The sequence below is a fragment of the Emys orbicularis genome, chromosome 2 (genome assembly GCF_028017835.1).
Source record: "Emys orbicularis isolate rEmyOrb1 chromosome 2, rEmyOrb1.hap1, whole genome shotgun sequence".
NCBI lineage: Eukaryota > Metazoa > Chordata > Testudines > Emydidae > Emys > Emys orbicularis.
The window spans coordinates 97,698,372-97,719,967 of NC_088684.1; the positions used below are offsets into that span (position 1 = coordinate 97,698,372).

The window sequence follows — 21,596 nt, forward strand, 5'->3', positions numbered from 1 at the left end:
ACAGGTTTTTGTATATTGCCATTCCTGATATCTGACTTGTGTCCATTTATCCTCTTGCGTAGTGACTGTCCAGTTTGGCCAATGTACATAGCAGAGGGGCATTGCTGGCATATGATGGCATATATAAGATTGGTGGATGTGCAGGTGAATGAGCCGGTGATGTTGTAGCTGATCTGGTTAGGTCCTGTGATGGTGTTGCTGGTGTAGATATGTGGGCAGAGTTGGCATCGAGGTTTGTTGCATGGGTTGGTTGCTGAGTTAGAGTTGTTATGGTGCGGTGCGTGGTTGCTGGTGAGAATATGCTTAAGGTTGGCGGGTTGTCTGTGGGCGAGGACTGGCCTGCCTCCCAAGGTCTGTGAAAGTGAGGGATCATTGTCCAGGATGGGTTGTAGATCACTGATGATGTGTTGGAGAGGTTTAAGCTGAGGACTGTAGGTGATGGCCAGTGGAGTTCTGTTGGTTTCTTTTTTGGGCCTGTCTTCTGGGAGGCTTCTGGGTACACGTCTGGCTCTGTTGATTTGTTTCTTTATTTCCTTGTGTGGGTATTGTAGTTTTGAGAATGCTTGGTGAAGATCTTGTAGGTGTTGGTCTCTGTCTGAGGGGTTGGAGCAGATGCGGTTGTACCTCAGCGCTTGGCTGTAGACGATGGATCGTGTGGTGTGTCTGGGGTGGAAGCTGGAGGCATGAAGGTAGGCGTAGCGGTTGGTGGGTTTTCGGTATAGGGTGGTGTTAACGTGGCCATCGCTTATTTGTTCTGTGTTATCTAGGAAGTGGACCTCCCGTGTAGATTGGTCCAGGCTGAGGTTGATGGTGGGGTGGAAGCTGTTGAAATCATGGTGGAATTCTTCCAGGGTCTCCTTCCCATGGGTCCAGATGATGAAAATGTCATCAATGTAGCGTAGGTAGAGAAGGGGCGTGAGTGGACGAGAGCTGAGGAAGCGTTGTTCCAGGTCAGCCATAAAAATGTTGGCATATTGTGGGGCCATGCGGGTGCCCATGGCGGTGCCACTGGTCTGGAGGTATATATTGTCACCAAATTTGAAATAATTGTGCGTGAGGATAAAGTCACAGAGCTCAGCAACAAGTTGTGCTGTGTCATCATCAGGGATACTGTTCCTGACAGCTTGTATTCCATCTGTGTGTAGGATGTTTGTGTAGAGAGCCTCTACATCCATGGTGGCTAGGATGGTGTTTTCTGGGAGGTCACCAATGCATTGTAGTTTTCTCAGGAAATCTGTGGTGTCACGGAGATAGCTGGGAGTGCTGGTGGCGTAGGGTCTGAGTAGGGAGTCCACATATCCAGACAGTCCTTCAGTGAGAGTGCCAATGCCCGAGATGATGGGGCGTCCAGGATTTCGAGGTTTGTGGATCTTGGGTAGTAGAGCCCGGTCGGGGCTCTAAGGGTATGTTGATTCGTTCCTGTGTTGAACCCTCCCTGATTGAACTAACCTCATTATCTCCATACTGATTTATACCTGCCTCTGGAAATTTCCATTACTTGCGTCTGATGAAGTGGGCATTCACCCACCAAAGCTTATGCTCTAATACTTCTGTTAGTCTTAAAGGTGCCACAGGACCCTCTGTTTCTGTTAGGGATGACTCCTTAACTTTGGGGTCTTCTCCCCTCTCCTGCCCCTCTAGCGGGAGGAAATTTCCAAATCCTGGGAAATCCCTTCCAATGAGCACAGGGTATGGGAGTTTAGGGACCACTCCCGCTTTTACCCCAGTGATGTTTCCCTGGATTTCGATCCTCACCGAGATGGCAGGATAATAACTAACAGTCCCATGTACACATGTTACTCAGTACGATTAGCCTGTATTAACTGTCTGCGTTTCACTAGGTTCCCTGAAATCAGGGTGACAGCACTGCCAGAGTCCACAAGCGCCCTGGTCTCTACCCCATTCAGTTTCACTGGTTTTGTGTATTGATGTGGGGTGACTGCAACCCCCACTAGGTTGATTAAGGTGCATGGGTCTGTCCAGTCCCCCAGGTTACATTGCATGGCCTCCTCCATATTGGGACATTACACCACTAGGTGTCCCAATTCCCCACACTCGTAACACCTATAAGGGGCTCTAGGCACTCCTCTGTCTCTTAGGTTGGGGTCTTTGCCCCATGGTTCCCCCCGCTCAGGCTCATCCTCCCTTTCTGGGTTCTCGGCTGTTCTGTGACCACTACCCTTTTCCACCTGGGGCTCCCCGAATACTTGGTTGTCTGTATTCCAGGGTCAGGGCTGGGTACTTGTTTCAGGAGGGGGCTTCTCTGGGTAGTCAGGACAGCTCTCGGGCTGCTATCTGTCTCTCCACCAACGTGATCACACAGTCGTAGATGGAGGGGTCGTTCTGGCCCACCCATGCATGAAGATCCAGTGGCAGTCCCCTCATATAGTGGTCTGTGGCCAAATTTTCCAACATTTCCTCCGGGTTGCATGCCTCGGGTCATAACCATTTCCGTGCAAGGTGGATGAGGTTGAACAATTGGGACCTCGGAGGCTTGCCCTCCTGGTACCTCCACTCGTGGTATCTCTGGGCCTGTACTGCGGTCGTTACCGCTGATCGCGCCAGGATCTCTGCCTTCAGCTGGGGGGTAGTCAACGGCAGCTTCAGCGGGCATGTCGTGGTAGGCTTTCTGGGCTTCTCCACATAAGAAGGGAGCAAGGATGCTGGCCCACTGGTCCTGGGGCCATGCCTCTCACAAGGCAGTCCTCTCAAAGGAGAGGAGATACGCCTCTATGTCATCATCTGCTGTCATCTTTGGTAGACAACCGGCAGCCCTCCATACTCGCGACCCTTCAGATCCTTGTTTTTTTGGTGGTGAGGGCTTTCAGCTGGTCCACCACCTCCTGCAAGAGGGCTCGATCCTGGGAGGCCTGCCCTATCAATAACTTGTTGGTTTCTTCTTGTTGCATCATCACTTGGAATCGAGTGGCTGCCTGCTGGGCTGCAGTGGCTTGCATCAGTGCTTTCATTATGTCTTCCACTGTGGTGAGGACACCCAAACACAGTGCATATTAAAAAAAAAAAACTCTCCCCTTCTTCTGCTGCGCAGTGAATGATAAATCAATATCCCACCCCTGCTTCCCCTCTCAAGGGGGTCTCTGTAGAGCATGGGAGGGGACCCAGGCCCACCCCCTACTTCTGGTTCCATCCCAGGGACCCTAACAGTAGCAGCTGTTGGCGGCTTCCCCTTCACCACTGGAGCTGCTTTGATTCCCTGGGCCACTTTCCCGTGATCCCCTTTTTCTAGCTTCACCCTTACCTCAGACTTCAGCAATGCTTCCTCTCCTCCAGCTCCTTTCACCGGGGCTTCCCTGAGGGAACTGGAAGGAGAGCAGTATGAGTGGGACCTTGATTGGTTCCAGCTGTCTCCATTAGCCTAACGGCCTTAACTGGTTAATTGGCATCAGGTGTCTTAATTGGCCTGGAGTAGCCTTTGTTTGGCTATCCAGGGAACAGGGACCTTCTCATCTTGAGGCGGAGATCCCTACCTTCCTCCACTCTCTTATATCCTTCTGGTTTGTCTTCGTCACAGGTGTAAGCCTCATGGTGTAAGCCCTAGGACTATTTGACCTCCTCTCATTGAGACATGTTGGGTGTTACTTTAATTTTTACACCTAGTGATTCCAGGGTTTTGAAAATATGTGCAATATGGACAAGTTGGCAAGCTTCTCCTCTTTTAGACATGTACTTGACCATTTACCCTCCCCCTCCACAGTCATGTGGTTCCCCTGAGATGAGCAACAGATTTTTGGAGGGAGGATACTTGGTGCTTTGTGACATAAACCAAAAGAGACAACTTACACCATGCTTTTTGCCTGGAAGTCTGGAAGAATTTATATTTAGGATATAAGTAATATAACAATAGGGTCCTGTGATGAGGTGTACCTACCCTGCACTAGCCCCAAAAGGGTTCACTGTGCTTTGCAGGCTGAGGAAGGCCCACCCCTCCAACTCTGCTGGGCATGCTCAGCCTGGAGGCAGAGTATAAAAGGAAGCAGCCCAACTAGTCTGGGCAGGCTGCTGAAGGAGGAGGATGCAGACTGCAGGCTCTCTCCAGGGAGCTGCTACAGGCCCCGAGTACAGCGCCACAGCATGCAGAGTTCCAGACAGACTGCAGGCTGCCTGACAAGCCTGGAGAAGGGACTGCGCCGGCCGGAGTTACGCCACCTGAGGACCCCAGGGACCTGGGGAAACCATGGAGCATTGCCGAGGGAGAAAGGGTAGGAAGCAGCCCAGGGGACTTAGACTCTTCTCCAGTGAATGAACTGGGACAACAGTCAGCTTGTTTTTGGAGGATCCCCACTGACTTGTTAGTGACACCCCACCCCCCCCCCGGGCTAGGACTCGGAGGAGCAGGGAGGGCCGGAGTCCCCCTACTTTGGGTGCCACACCCCTCTGAGGGGCACCCAACTTCCCCAATGGATCACACAATACCACAGCGGTGGGCTACTCTATTGACTCCGGCCATTAGGCCGTGCTGCCCTGAGCAGAAGGGCTGCTTTATTGACACTGGCCACTAGGCCGTACCACCACATTTATAGTCAGGGTCATGAACGAGGGACCTAACTGGCGGCTATACAGTTTCTTCCCTTCTTCTCACCATATGTGACCCGGCACCCATGATGGGGGTGTACCTACCCTGCAACAGGTCCCAAGTAGACATGGGAGAATAATGGGTTTTTCAGCTCACTGGCAATTCTGAAATAAATAAATAAATAGTTTTGTGTCAAACACTACATTTTGTTTGAATTTGGAGTATTATTTAATTTTTATTTTTTAACAAAATTAGACATTTTTATTTGTCATTTAAAATAAAAATATTGAAATGAAGCATTTTATTTTTTTTCTGATTAATTTGTTTTTTAAACTGAAACAATTTGGTGAATTAACACACATTCACAACATGTTTTGGTGTTGCAGATCTGGCATTTTTTACCAAAAAAAAAAAAAAAAGTTTTTGGTCAAAATATTTCACCCAGCTGTAGTCTTAAGTCTATTAACTAAATTGTTAATGTTGCTTGATTGATGCTAAAGTCTGTGTTAGCCTAGTGGTTTGAAACAGATTGGCTCTTTTATGATTTTGAGTGTTTGATGGCTGATAGCGAGATATAAAACCATTTTCTAATTATTTTCATTGTTGTAGAATCCTTATTTGTAACACCCAAAACCGTTATTTTCTACCTACTGGTTTTATTGGATCTGTGGCATGTTGTGAAAAATACATGTTCGCATTTTCTCTTTGGCTTTTTTGTTAATATTTTGAAAAGCTTTACATGGTAAACAGCCAGCACGTAAAGGAAAGTAGAAAAGGTTAAAACTTTGATTGTTGTAATGATTGCTAATATATAAATATATATAAGCGGCAGGTTCCCTTCCCTTCATCCCACACCCCCTCCACTACCACAATTATTCCCTGGTGATAGGAGTTAAGCAAGGATGTGGCAGTGCTTGCTTTAATGGAGACCTCTGGCTGGAAAAGTCCTGCTACTAGGGAGGGAATAAAGAAGAGTTTTAAGCTACTGCTGTGCAAAGCACATCATTAACAGTATGAAGCCACCTCTTTGAATTCTATCTCAGTTATTACTCGTAAGAGATATTATTACTCATGTAAATACCTTAATTCCAATGCTTTAGGTGGCTTTTAGCTGTTTTCTTTATATACCAGACTCATAACTCATGGCTGAGTTGAATAAAATTTGTAGGAAACTGAGAGCTGAGCTAAAGCCTCCCTTACTCTTCCTCTCCCCTTTTACCTTCTTTCCTCCCCTCAAAGCCTCCTGTATTACTGCAGCTCTCCAACCCCAGGAACTTCAGCAACCCCTTTTCTAGTTAGATTGCACTCCTCTTATTTACATTATATACATACATCTTTGGTATGTGTTTGTACAGTGCTTAACACAGTGGGGCTAGTAAAGAGAGGCTGGACTCGGTTACATCTGGATCCTGATAATTTCCATTGACCCTTAGCCACAAGTGAAGGATCTCTTGAGAGTATGGTACACTGCTCCCTACCACAACCATTCCCCCTGCTGACACAGGGAATAAGAGACCTAGTGTATATCATCAGCTCATTTCTATACAACCACACGTGGTGATGTATTTTGAATCTGTTGACTGAGCCTTAATAATAGGAAAAGTTCCACTATTTTAATTTGTTTAGCTGACTTGCTGTGGTTTGCCTGAGGAGTTAGGTTCTTCTGACCAGTTAAATCAAAAGGTTTCACTGCTTTTAGTTTTTAGTACTATGTTCTCAATCTCCTTGATAAAAATGAAGCTGTTTGTCTGTTGAATATTTACTTTAGCACTGATAAAATACTGGAGTAATATTTGCTGTCTCATTGTTTGTTTTTTTCCAAAAAGACCAATATACACTTCTTTTAGAGGAGGACAAAACAAGTTCTTGGTAGTGGAATGAGATTTTTGCTCCTGGGAGAACACTAAGAACAGACTCCAGGTCTTTGACATTGTTAGTGAAGATATACCCAGCTCAAAACTACTTTTAGTCTGTGAAAGAGACTGGGAATCAGAGGTAATAGTGATTGACAAGGGATGAAACTGTGGTTGCTATTCAAAATTCAGACTTTGCCAACAGTTGGTGACTCTTGCCCTTTTCTTTTATATATGAGAAAATGGTGATATTTCACATACTGTGGTATATGTTGACTTTTTTAATGATAATCATGGGATACATCAATTATATGTAAGGTGGTAGAAAACTCACAGGTAAAGACATCAATTCAATTAAAATATTTTTGAAGTGGTACAAATCAAATCTGAAATAAGGTAATGTGGGATCAGATCCTGCCAGGTACTGAGTGCCTTCAACCATCATTTTGATAGGTATTAAAGATGTACAGAAAATTGCAGATTGGACCAATAGAATCATAGGATTAGAAGGGGCCACAAGGGTCATCTAGTCTAACTCCCTGCCAAGAGTCAGAAAGAAAAAGTAGGCCAGAAAGACATTCTATCTAGAAAAGGTGCAAAATGCCAAATGTTAAGGCAAATATGCAACCAAAGGGAAAAATCTACCTGATTATCAGTGGAACATCAAAAACCAAAAGTTCTTTATGCAGTTTCTTTGGGAATCCATACATAATGAGCTCACTCCTACTTGTCTTACTTCCTTCAGTGGGACCATTGCACGAATCAGGATTTGGACCTATATGTCTTATCTTTTTTCTGTAGTTCTTGTATTCATTTCTGGATCCATATGTTTAAGACCGAATGTTGGGCCCAATGTAAAGCCCATTGAAGACTCCCATCAACGTTAGTTGGCTTTTGAAAATCAGGCCCTACGAGTCTGATCAAAAGTACTCAGCTTATGCAGAGGCATCAAAATAAGTGGCATGTTTGGGCATCAGTATGCCCAATAGTGGGCCAGATTCTTCACTTGTTATGTTGGTTTTATCCAAAGCATCTCCATTGATTTAAATGGAGTTATGGCAATGTAAAATTGGTATAAGTGACTGGAGAAACTGGACAAGTATATTCAGATTTTAATGCAAAAGTTTAATGGGGGTTTTGCTTAGAGTGGGTCTGTGGGTGGGTGTGAGAGAGCGTGAATTAGTTTTTCATTCCTTTTCACTCTTTCCATGTTATCGTTGACTAGTGCCTCATAATTGATTTCTCTAGTAAAGACGTTTTGTTAACTATTGTGTTGTCTTCCTTTGTATAAGTGCTTTTTATTTGGAAGATACCATAGTATCTCAATTGAATAAAAAGAATAGCCTTTTCCTTTTTATATGCAGTGAAATTACAAACTTAGTCAAAGCATAGAAAAGATTATATAATTCAATTACACTCATCTGATTCATTTTTAGAAAATGTTCTTAGATCTATTGAATTACTGTATGTGATTCACTGTGTGACAGAATTTTGCACATATTTTATTCATTTTCTGTCATCCTTAATCCATTGTTTATAGTTTCAAATTTGAAAAAGATAAAATACACATTTATGGCTAGTATTATTCAAATAAGACATTTATTTAAACATTAAAAAGCTTATTCAATATATAGCATCTGTAACCAAAGTAAATGGTTAGTAAATCCTAGGCACAACATCTTTGCTTCCTTGCTGAAATTAATTGATTTACAATAGCTTTGATATTTAGGAAATTAAGAAATCTTACTACAAAATATTTTGTAACTGATGTAAAACAGAAAAATTGCTGTTAAAGAGGTTAAATCAATATTTAAGGGCCAGTTCCTCAGTTGGGGTACATTGGGTAGTGCCACTAAATCCATTGGAGCTACACTGATTCATACAAGTAAAGAGCTGGCTAAATTTGCATTTATTTTTATCGGACTGTGGTTGTGGCTTTCCCTAAAAAGAATCCTGGACTTGGGCTATAACTAACAAATGTTACTACTTGAAGATGACAGATGCTGTGAGTGAAAGAGCTCTGTTGGCCACCTGGAAATGATCCAAGTAAAGTTAGTATCCCAAGGACTGTAGTTTGAGGACCATTACTTTCAAGATTAAGACTAAGAGCTAGATTCACAAAGAAATTTAAGTGTGGTGACACTGAGTATCACCACTCCTTACTTTTAGGTGCCTAGAAAATCACTGGGATTCACAAAAGACTGAGTTTGGTGCCTAGGCTCCCTATACAATTAGTAGGGAAAGAGACTCCTAGAGTGGGAATCGCAAAAGCCAGCATTCTAGGTAACTCCTTACCTAAGCTAGCCAGTGGGAGGTGCCAAACTGAGAGATGTGTGCTAAGCCCCACCCCTCTTCCAGAGATAGGCATTTAAGTCTGGGCTGCAGGGAGGTGCCTCCTTCTGCTTGGGATTCTCTGTTGTAAACTCTCTCTTGGTGTTAGACGCCTATGCCATTTTTGCAAGAAGCCAAGGGTGAGTGGAGGGAGTTGAGCCCAGTGGTTGGGTACTCAACTGGACCTGGTTCAAATCCTCCCTCTGCCTGAAAGAGAGAAGGAGTTTGAACAGGGATCTGCCACTTCTCAGGTGAGAGCCCTAATCACTGAGCTATAGGATATTCTGATGTGATGTTCCCTCAGTCTCTCCTGTTGAAGCTGTTCCTCTGTGGATATATAATTAAAAATTTAATTGGAGCAGAGAGACTGGATCCAGTGTCTCCCACCTTCCAGGTGAGTGCTATAACCACCAGGCTACAGAGTCACTCCCATGCTTACTTTATCTCTCACTCTTTGGCCCAATGTTGAAACTGTTCCACTGTGGATAATTAATGAAAGAATCATTGGACCAGAATCATTGGACTCCATAGCCTGGTAGTTAGACCACTCACGTGGGGGAGACAGTCCCCTTGCTCCAATGAATTTTTAAAATATATATATTCACAGTGGAACAGCTTCAACAGATGAGACTGAGAGAGCCCTACAATACAATATCCCAGGTGTTCTCAAACTTTTTTTTGCTGGGACCCCCTTTGAAAATATTTCAGGCTGTGATGACCCCCCTAAAAAGAGACAACCCTCCACTGCCCCATGCCACCCTTACTTCTGCACTGCCGCTACTGGTGGCGGTGGCGCAGCCTTCAGAGCTGGGTTCCTGGCTAGCCACCGCCACTCTTGCGACCCCCCTCCAGTAGTCTTGCAACTCCCTTTTGGGTTGGGACCCCCAGTTTGAGAAACCCTGCTTTATAGCCCAGTGGCTAGGGCACTGTGACCCAGGGACCTCTTGGTGTCAACTGGCAGAGGGCACATGGAATTCATAGGGTTTTACAGGGCTCCCGTGGGTCAGATATATGCATAATATTCACCAAAGGGTTGTATATGAGGTCTCTACTGAGAGCCAGTAGCCCACTAGTCGTCATAATCACTGTGAAATGTATGGATGGATAAAATGTATGGAGTTGTTTGCGTATATATACTAAAAATTATGCCCCTAAGGTCTTGGAGTTAAGATAGGTAACTAGGAGGTGACATACCTCAGAAATGTTCCTTTCAGGCAAGAAGTAACAGATGCTTATCTCTCTGTCTGGCCACCTGTGTGTTGTGTATTGTAAGCTTCACAGTGGAGCCCTGCATACTGAGCCGTGACAAAAAAAGAGATTGTGAAATCTCAAGAGAGGAAATTCACAAGATGAAACAAACAGCAGGGGGTAACTTATTTATGCCTAAAGAGAAAGGATTGCTGGGTGTAACGGGGTACAAGGGAGGCAAGTTGAGCAGTATACGTGAAAGGAGGATCGCAGCCAAGCCTGGCTGTAAAACGCTGGAAGGACTTTGGGTGAGCCTTGCTCTACGAGGCATGAGAGCATCTAGTTAATTAACTCTCACTTCTAGAATTATGATTGTATTTTATATGTTACCGTTTGTTTCCAATACTTCTACTTGCCGTTACTTAATGTACATTTGATGTCACTATAAATATATCTCAATGCTGTTTATTAAGCGGAGCAGTGATCTGAGGTGGAACTGGTAAGCTGAGGTGTACAGTTCCTTTGGAAGCAGGGAATCTGTGGATACTGTGAATGGCTAGTAGAACAGTGGATGGACACTCTGGGAGGAAACTTATAGGGCTCAAGGGTTGGAGTGTACCTATTGCTAACCTGTAAGGAGACACTGGGGCCTGCGTTGACCTAGAGCTCTTTCACGGCGGCAAGCGCTGGGAGGGAGGTTGGAGGAGGGGGAACGTGGCACGCTCGGGGAGGAGGCGGGGCTGGGGCGGGGATTTGGGGAAGGAGTCCAATAGAGGCAGGGAGGGGGCAGAGTTGGGGCGGGGACTTTGGGGAAGGGGTTAGAATGGGAATGGGGCAGGGGCGGAGTCAGGACGGGACCAGGGGGGTCGAGCACCCACCGGCGCTGTGAAAAGTTGGTGCCTATGCCTGAGGCCAACAGGGGTGCAGGGTTAGGAAACCAGCGTGGCACAGGTCCCAGTGCGTTGCACTTAGGAGTAGCCAAGATAGTGATTCAAAATCTGGAAATATTGGAAAGAGCCAAAAGCTGGAACTAGCTAACAGAGTCAAAGAGAAGGAAGCAAAGGAAAGAGCTCAGGAAAAAAGAGTCCCCAAAAGAGCTGGAAGCAGAAGCCCAAGAAAGAGGGATGGAAAGGTGGCGCAAGCTTAAAAAGCCATAAATACAAGGACAGAACCCTCAGCCCCACTTGTACTCCTCCTCAGGGATCACCCATCTGGGACAGACTATGCCTGAGTTACAGGGGGACAGATTGCATCAAAGAATATTTGACCACCTTTGAAAGAATACGCAGGATATACCAAATCCCTGATGACTAAAGAATGACCGTCTTAATTCCCAAACTGACTGGAAAGTCTTACAAGTGTTTCATGATTTGAATGTAAATGGTTTGTTGTATGATCCGTTTAAGGGTTCTGTGTTAAAAAGGTTTCAGAGGCATATTTCTGAAGGTTAGAAACCTCAAAACACTTGATAAAATAAGTTACAGGATATACACCCATAAAATGGGGTATTATTTGAGAAAATGGATAAAAAGTAAAGGGGCAGAGATTTAGGACAAGTTGATAGATGTATTTGTTCAGGAGCAGTTCTCTGATGTCGGCTCTGATAAGGTTAGGGCAGTGGTTTGGGAAAACTCCCCAGCAAATGTAGAAGAGCTGACTTATACCTGGAAGTGAGACCATTCATAGAGCATGGATACCAAAGGGAAAGGCAAAAGCCCTAAAAGGGAGTCCACAGTGTGTTCCTGGGAAAAACAAGGAATGGGAGGGGACTAAGCACACATCACCCAGTACCAGGCTGTTCCTGGTAACCCTAATTACTGGACCCCAGTCCAACTGGGCAGCCCAAGAAAGTGTGTCGTGTGTTCAAGGGATCCACATGAAGAAACAGTGCCTCCGGTATGGAGAGTCCATATACAATGCCCAATTCACCCAGATTAATGCAGTTACCCCTTGAGTTGGAGACTTCAGTGGTGGCACAGGGGAGTCCAGTTAATGTTGTCAGGTTTGACCTCTTGGAGGTAGACAAAGAATTTATTAAAGAGGCCAAGGTAAATGATAAAGTGTGCCAGAGGTGGAGAGACACTGCTGCCCAGATCTTTCTAATCAAAAGAGATGTGGATAAGCAGGTTGATATGTTCCCAGAGGAGAAGACAAAACTTCTTCTGTTGGGGCAATTTAGAACCATGGTAGCTTTAGCCTGCATTGAATTAGGAGTGAAAAGGTTTAAGAGATACTTTGAATATGGGGATTCTTAAGAATTTACCAGCTGATGTATTGGTGGGAAATGATGTAATATCACTCCAAAGAGGTGAATATTATGACCCACAGCAAGAGGGAATATGTCCCTAAGTGCCCTGGGTAAGCTCTGAGGAGAAAGAGGCAGCTGAGAGGGGAGAGGAACCCTCTGTGCCCTTGTCAGCAGAAAGTTATGATGTGTCTCCCCTGTTGCCTGAAACAGCTTTCGGTGCAAGCAAAAGCCAAATGGAGTTTGCTACGGAACAAAGTGCAGATGCCCCCCTGGAAAGCAAAGAGAGGCCAGCATCAGTAATGCCCCAGAGAAAGAGGCCAGGAGGGGGCTCTTTATAGAAGAGGGAAGAATTTATAGGGACCCCAGTTGGGAAAAATAAAACTCGTGTGGAGGCTGACAAATAATTGATCATGCCCACAAAGCATCGTAAGCAGTTAATGCCACTAGCCCTCGATCACCCTTTTGTTGATCACCCGAGAATGGAGAGATCATATGAAAGGCTAAAGAAAAATTTCTATTGGCCCAGTACTCAAAATGAGGTAAAGAAATCCTTCAAGACTCGTGACTCATGCCAAAAGTGAAAAAAGAGTGTACGTTTCCACAAGGCTCCTTTGCATCCTTTACCTGTAATCAAAGGGTTGTCATGGATATCATAGGGACCCCCTACCCAAGCCAGCCAAGGGAGAAAAAGATTTATATTATTAGTGGTGGATTTTGCCACCAGGAATCCAGAAGCATTAGCTCTTCCAAATGTGGAAGCTGACACAATTGCTAAGGCACTGTTTTCTGTATTCAGCAGGGTGGGCTATCCAGAAGAGAAGTTATCAGATCATGGGTCAGATTTCATGTCCCAGCTGTTTGGTGAGCTATGGAGGATGTGTTGGGGGTAAAATAACTGAAATCTGCCCCATCCCATCCAGAAACAAATGGAGTAGTCGAGAGGTTGAATGGAATCCTAAAATCTATGCTAAAAAATGTATGTAAACAATAAGGCAAGTGACTGGGATGTAATGTTACCCAGTCTGTTGTTTGCTTACTGCGAAATGCCACAAAAGTCCTTGGGATTTGCTCTATTTGATCTCCTGAATTGGAGAAAGGTCAGAGGTCTCCTGGATCTCATTAGAGACTCCTAGGAGTGTGGCACTGAAGCAGAGGGGGCAACTGGTGACTGCATATGTGCAGAAGTTCAGGGGGGAGTTAAAAAACCATGATGGAAATAATGCCGCAAAACCTCACTACAAGCCAGGCAGCTCAGAAAGAATGATATGATCGCAATACCTATAATCAGTCATTTCATGTGAGGGATTTGGTACTGGTATTACTCCCTGTAAAAAGATACAAAATGCAGAACTCATGCGAGGGGCCTTTTGAGGTGGTAGAAAGGGTTAGCGATGTTACCTACAATGTACAAAGACCCTGTAGCAGGGTTGCACCACAGACTGTGCATATAAATGAGTTAAAAGCTTATCACAATCGTAAAGCCACTGTAAACATGATATGCTATGCAGAGAAGGACTGTAAGACTTTTAATGATTCAGTGACTGAATACCATAGTGATACACCACTAGAGAGCATTAATTGATATGAAGGGTTAACCCTAACCAAAATAAACTAAGATTATGGCTGTGGTGCAAAGCACTAGCAGGTATTTTCCAGCAGGGCTGGCCTGACTCACAAAATCGTCCAACAGATTAACACTGCAGGACCACAGCCTGCGCCCAGCAGATCATACTAAACATCTGGTAGAATGAAGGAGCACTTCCCTAAGGAGATAGCTAGTATGCTAGACGTATCAATAATTACAAAGTCAAATAGTCCCATGGCTTCTCCAGTTGTTATTCCCCCAAAGGAATGGGACCATACGGTTTTGTGTTTATTATAGGAAACTTAATGCTGTCATTGTTTCAGATGCATAGCCTATGCCCAGAATCAATGACATACTAGACTCTTTGGGCAAGGCAAAGTTCCTGAGCACCCTGGTTTTGACAAAGAAGCATTGGCAAATTCCCTTAGACAACCCTGTCAATCTCACTACCATTGCTCAGAGAGGTGATGTTCCTACAGTGACAGAAAAACCCCGTCTGTCGCTGTAGGCTGTGTCTTCACTACAGGGCTATACTGGTGTAGCTCAGCACAGTAGTTATGCCGGTATAGTCACTGTAGTGTAGATATGGCCTTAGATATTTTTATGGTTGCTGCTAAATTTCTTTCTTAGTCAAAAAGTTTCATTTAAGAAATAGTCTTCCCCTTTATTCTACACTCTGAAGATCATTGTTAGTTTATTTATTGACAATGATTTTTTTTTTCATCAAGATAAAGGACTTCTATTCTCCAAGGCCTACATCCTGGACTGAGTCACATAACCCAAGTACCTTGCTCTGTGCTGCTCTGCTCCATGGAGAGATGGAGTAGGGAATACCTGGCTGCATGCCCTCTGTGGTGGAATGATAGATGGGTCTGCATAGCAGCAAATTCTCTGGCCTTGGCTTCACCAGACCGAGCTCTGCCCACAGCTGACCCTAATGTCCAGAGGGAAGTTGTGAAGCTGAGCACCATGCGGCTCCAGGGATGCACCCTCAAACTGGTCAGATAACCTCATAAACATTAACAAGTTTATCCTCACAATGTGAGCAAGTATTATTATCCCCAAATTTACAGACAGACAGAAACTGAGACGTAGAGAGAGTAAGTTACTTGCCCAAAGTCATTCAGGGAATCTGAGGCAGAACTGGGGATTGAGCCTCGATTTCCTAAACCCTAGCTATGCAATTGGGGCAGGATTTGCCTCTGAAACTCAATTTTTTCCCTTGACTTCACAGAGAGACTGTGCAAACCTTCCCCAGCAGATTTGACCCTAATTTTTAATTCCGTGCATTATTCCTCAGCATTCATTTTCCTCCCAATTTCCTGTTGTCTGCACACTTTCATAAATTTTTGTTACAAAATTGTACTCTTAGTTAAAAAACAAAACTGAAAATCTGTAAAAACAAACAACATTTGCTCCTCCAGTGCATGTATGAATAACTTCTGTTATTGCCAGCCTGAATAAGTTCCTATGGTTCCACTTGGTTGCCTTGCAGCTGATGTTCAGTTTAATCAGACACATTTCCTCTCAATCCATGACACCTCACCTTAGACACTGACCTTGAATGCAGAGTAGACAAATGTCTCCTGACAATTTGAGTATATCGTGTCTCCTGAATGCCCTTATGCGATAATATGCTCAAACAATTCCAAGAAGTTAGGTTCCTTACTGTGAACATTTTGGTAGCTTTTAAATCATGTTGAGCTTTTCTCTGTAAATTCAAAGTTGTTTTTGTATATTCTAAGTGGAAATTAAACCAATTGGCTTCTATTTCTCATATGCCCTTAGACTCTTCCTTAAATAATAGCATAGTGCATGAAATTATCCCTGAAAATTAAAATCTGCGCAAAGTGGCAAACCTTTCTCCACGTGTGCTGGTGCCATTGTGACAGTGGAAGCAAGGGGATTCTGCTACACAAGAAAGGGGCAGAGTTTCAGGGAATGTACATCCCCTGTTCAGCACGTAGCACCGTTCCAGAGGGGCTCCTTGTGTGGTTACACACAGTGAGACTAAAACTGAGGTGGGTCAGAGAATCTGCCATTACACAGATTATCCGGACCTTTCATTCTGGTCCAATTCAAAGAGGGGGAGCTGCTAGGGCCTGGAATAGGCAGGCCACTCATCCAGTTTTAAGATGGACAGTTCTCTTTTTCTATGGTTTGTCCCCTGTCCACTACAGAGACAAAACTGAATGTGGTTTTGTCCAGTATTATGGAGGAGGGATGCCATTTTGAAGATTGTGCTGCTCCACCCTGCCGGCGTGACTTTGCACATACCGAATGTGAGGTCACACTGTGTGGGAGGGAGCAGTGCACTCTTCAAAATGGCATCCTCTGTACAATGTGACCTCTCACACATTGTGTGTGCAAGGTCACACTGGCAAGAGAAGGCTTATACCATTCCTGTAAGTACCAGAATGTCTCGTATTCTGGGAATTCAGCAGTGGCAATCCTCACCAGGAATGGTAATAGCACAACAGTACAAAACTAAAGTCTAGTGTATAACTAAATCATAACAGTGTCTATTATGAAGTAGAAGTCATGAGACTGACTAGAAATCAGTGTCCACAATCATTTTTTTAGCCCATCTGTCAATCATTTCTATTATCTCACTCTCACACTTTTCCTTCCCTCCTCTATCTTAGGGTTTTGCATAATGCCCATCACTGTAGTATCTAATCACTGAACAATGTGATCATGTACAATTCTAATACAAAGAGTAAGTAAGCTACCATGATGTTCTCTAGATTCTTCAGTCAGTAGTCGGTGTCTAAGGGCTTTTTATCCAATGCCAATTGAAGTCAGTGGAAGACTTCATTTATTTCAGTGGCATTGGATTAGATCTCTACTGAAGAAATCTCTGTGACCAGTAAGGGAAATTGTTTACAGTGATTTTAACTGCATCTGCTAAACTATTTGTGCTATCTGTTAAAGGACTGTCACTAAACATTGCAGGGTTTCCACACATGGGACTTTAGTCATAAAATACAATTTACAGGGCTAACACCCATTAGTATGATTCATGAGAAATGGAATTTAAGAGAAGAGGTTGGATGGCCAGAAGATTGAGTGAATCAACTGGGGAGGCACTAATGGGTCAAAATTAAATGGACTGAGACAGAATATTGTTGGGGATGACAAGTTTACTTATAGCCACATGGGGTTGCAAATCTTACTGTACATGTGATTGTTCCCTGATCACTTTAATTCCATAACCAAACTTGTGTTCATTTCTGCTCCTACACTTTTAGCTTATTTTGCATTAACTTGGATGCTCATTTACAACTTCTTCCTCCACTGATCTATCAAAAAGTGTATTTAACAAAAGTTGAAAATACAGTCTGGTCTGTTGACTTACACACATAATGTAGGTCTCTTTTGACTGTTATATTTAGTTACTCTCTCTACAAACCATCCTTAAATGAGTTTTAATTCCTTTCACAATTGTATGAGGACCCTCCCAATGAATGTCTCCCCAAGTCTGGATTTTTTAAAAAATGTTCTGCACCAAACCCTTGCTCTTTTATTAATTTCTGAAGCCACTTTTCCTAATTGGCCCTTATATACATATGTGTATGTTTCCAACAGCTCATTTATAGAGTGAGTATTTCTGATGCCCTGTCTTGAATTGTTATTTTATTCATAGTTTTGGTCTTTTTAGCACCCTTAAAAGCAGTAACACAAAACTGCAAGTGTATGACCTAGTTCCACAAATGCAAGGAAATTCAGAAACAAATCTACAAATCGAGGCTGACATTCTGCCCTGGATCATGCCATTGTGCCTTGAGAATTAAAATTTAACCCAGCATTTCCAATATTTGCACCTTCAAATTTTGACTGTTTTTCTGTTTGTGTGTGTGCGCGCATATATATAATATATGTGGCAATAAACTACAATTTGATTTAAACTTCCCTGAGTAGCATCATGAGCTGTTTCCATCCATGTGAGTAAATGATGCTGAATATCATCTAATAATTTTGTTTCTAGTAGTACTGTATGTAAAATGCCAGGAGCCAGATCTTTCACTTATGTAAATGTTATAGCTTCATTGACTTCATGTAAATCAGCGGAGGATCTGGCTCATGATTTCTAAAATTTCTGTAGCCAGGCAAATTGGTATTCTGTTAATTTTTCAAATTAACTCTCATTTTCACCAGATTTCCCTCTTGTTTTGCTTTTTTCCTTCCTAGAGCGATTCAACGTATATCTTATGCCTACACCAAATTTAGATATCTATGGGGAATGTACAATGCAGATCACACATGAAAACATCTATCTCTGGGATATCCATAATGCCAAGGTCAAGCTGGTCATGTGGCCTCTGAGTTCTTTGAGGAGATATGGGCGTGACTCAACATGGTTCACATTTGAGTCTGGAAGGTAAGAGTTAAGGAAGTGTGGCAAGTGGGAAGAAAATGCATATCACTCCATTGTTCAATTACTGGGGGGAAATATTGTTACCATGGAAATTCTGGCTGATAGTTACTAACAGTTACCTACCTATGCCTTGATTTTGAAAATAGCAGTATACTACTGCTATAATACTGACATTTGGAGAGAGAGAGTGATTCTTGAGAGGCAGATCCTCTAAGTTAGGCTATTCCATTTTTTTGCATGAACAAGAAAGAGTAAATGTACTGCCCATACTACCTACCTTTTTGTATATTACTTTTCAAAATGCTTCACATTCAAAAGGATTGCATCATGCCTAACATTTAAAAACACTGAAAAAGTATGAATGCTGCCCTTTTATTTGTATCCAGCTTATTTCCATTTGTACCATTGCTGGGATGGTCTTTCAAATAATGGGAGCTGTGTTATCACATTTGAGTATTAGAGATGTGGCTATGCTCATGAAAGCTAGCAGGATATGTGTGTGCGTGATGCAGAAAAAATTAAAATCTGGTGAATGTCAAGGTGGTTTCTTCCTGTAATATGAAAAGAAAAAACAACACTGGACAATAGGTGTAGGGTTTGTCTACATAGGGCAGCAAAGCACATTAGAAGAATATGATTTATAAAGCACTCTAATGGGTTGTGCTCTAACTGCCCTAACTGGCATGCTCTAAAAGGTACCTCATGTGCATTAAAGTAGTCCTGTTTCAAACAGGACATTAACATGAACTAGGAACCTTTTAGAGAGCACCAGCAGGGTCTACACAAGACAGTTAGAGTGCAACACGTTAGAGCACTTTATAAATCATACCCCTCTAATGCACTTTGCCTTGCCATGTAGACAAGCCCTACGTCTTTTTTACAATTTCTTTTTGATGATAGTCATGTCCTTATAGCTATGTGCATCAGGGTTCATTTTTACAGGTGGTTTTTGGGGTGCTACTTCCTTTCCTTCACATCTTCACCATTAAGAAACTTAATAGGATTATTCCAACAGAATTGATGGAAAATCTACAATGACTGACCTGTGGTTCGGTTATACTTCCAACAGACCAATTAGTGTGAAATAATTCAGATGTAGGTTTATAGAGAAACTGTTCTACTCCAAAGCTAATAGACACAGTAGCAAGTGCATTCTTGGATGAGATTGGTTACAGAAACCACTTAACTGATGGCACATTTTAAAGTGGTTATATTGTAAGATTCACAAAGGCTGAAAGGGTAAGAAAAGGCTGAAAACATAAGGTAAACATCTATAGTTATTTGATGCTTGTAGCACTATAGCATTTTCAGCAGACTTCCCTTTTTGTCCATTAAAATTGTGTTTAATTAAAAATAAATAAATCTGTCAATGGGGAAAAGGCTACATTCACTGGACTGAGGTTAACCATACAACATAACTTTGTGTATCTGGCATTGCACAATACAGCCCAATGCATGTTTCATGAGTTGCATCTCTGAGTAAAAGAAATCTCTCTGTTAAAATCTGATATAGCTCTAATTAAAGTCACTGGAAAGAGAATTAAATTGGGCCTTTAAATAAGAGACAAGTCCTGTAACTAGAAATGATCAAAACATTTTGATGAAACATTTTTCTGTTGAAAAATGTTGTTTTGTTGGAACTGAAATGTTTTGCTAAAACATATTGGTTTCAATGAAAATTTTGTCAGGAAAGTTATTTGGGTCCAGGATGGAATTTGAGAGAGAGGGAGACCTAGCCCAGAATACCTAATTTTCCTGTGTTTAGGGCACTCGCCTGGGATGTGGGAAACCCAGATTCTAATCCCTGCTTTGGCTGATTTGTAGCAGGGAACTGAACTTGGGTCTTCCGTATCCCAGGTGGGTGCCCTAATCACTGGGCTATGTGCTACTCTTGGGTTGGTCTGTGTCTCTCTCTCTTATTTTTGTCATGAAAAAATTGAAAGGGTCTTGCTTTTGTTCCACATCAGAAGAAAAGTAATCTTACATCTCAAATTTTTTTCATGAAGCAGAATTGTTTACTGGCCAACTTTTACTTTGTTACCAGCTAGTCCGTAATTATATCCCTACAATGAACATATGCATCCAAGTAAAAAGCAATAACTCCATAACCACCTGCACTTCCCATTGTAACTAATATTTTCAATACATGATGCATCTACAAACCATATTATAACTCAGACTATATTTGTTATTTTCACCCTTCCTTATAATTGGTGGTGCTTCCAGCCTGATGAAAAGTAGATTCCTTTCCTTTGTTCTGGTATTGTGAGTTAGATCTACCTTTATCTGTTACGCTTCATTTTCTTTGATCTGATCCCTCCCTTGGTTCTTTTGGAGTTCCTTATATATATATGTGTGTGTGTGTGTGTGTACGTGTATGGAAATGTTTGTATGTGGATTTGCGCTGGCACAGAAAATAGGGAGGTAATATAAGACTACAGAAGAAGCAGTGCCTTTAATATCATAAGCATATGAAATGCAACATTGATGCACTTTTAAAAACCTGTCCTTGGCTTTATTCTATGGTTCTCTCTCCAGCATCTCTCTGAACATTATTATTGCCTGGTCCTTTGATCTGTTCATCTCCTAATGCAGCAAAATCCTGATGTATGGTCTCTTTTTAAAAGTGAAGAGTTGAGCCATGCCATAAAAGGATGTTCACAGTAGTAGTGTTTTCATCAGAGGCATCAAAATACACATTCAATAACAACAGTTGCTTTATGGGAAATACTTGCAAATACATTGTTAAAATATTTGTATTATGGGTTAGCAACTGAGTCATATTTTACTTTATTCCAATGGGATTACTTGTGAAGCAAAGTACCATTTAAGTGCGTCTGGTTGGGGAAAAAAACCCTTAATAATAAAAATTAACTATGTACACATTATCTACACCAGGGGTTCACAAACTTGATTTGTGGCTTGTTCAAGGTAAGCCCCTGGTGGGCCATGAGACGCTTTGTTTACCTGAGCGTATGCAGGTACGGCCGCTCGCAGCTCCCAGTGGCCGCGGTTCTCCATTCCCGACCAATGGGAGCTCCTGGAAGCGGCACAGGCCCATCCACCAGTTTACCAGTGCTCTGAGGTCGTACTGAGAATTCTCTCAGGTACTTGGCTAATGGCTCTTGTTTTTTTCAACCAGATGCACTTAACTGGTACTTTGCTTCACAAGCAATCTCATTGGAATGAAGTAAAATATGACTCTCTGTAAGTAAGGGTAGTGAAATCAGGACTTCAATCATTATCTTTTTTATAAACATATAATATTCTTGCATCTAAATGAAATAAATATTTGGGAATCTAAATTTAAAGTGTTCAGTTGTTCAGTAATTACTATATCTATATGCAGAGGGAGAGAAGACTTTTTTACATGAAGTTCTTCATGTTGCTTTTCTATTGATTATTGGTACTTTGAGTGTGAGCTAATATAATCTCTGTGTGCGCCACTGCACTAAGTGTGAAATACAGTAGAGCCTTGC

The 21,596-nt window shown here is 42.7% G+C and overlaps 1 protein-coding gene across 2 annotated transcripts in view; it reads left to right on the top strand.

Moving 5' to 3' along the window:
• DOK6 (docking protein 6) overlaps positions 1-21,596 on the top strand; it is a 424,139-nt gene that overhangs the window by 255,621 nt on the left and 146,922 nt on the right. For both annotated transcript variants that reach the window (XM_065399655.1, XM_065399656.1), the window contains exon 5: positions 17,931-18,120. In XM_065399655.1, the coding sequence (XP_065255727.1) occupies positions 17,931-18,120 (190 nt within the window). The remainder of the gene's footprint in view (positions 1-17,930; positions 18,121-21,596) is intronic.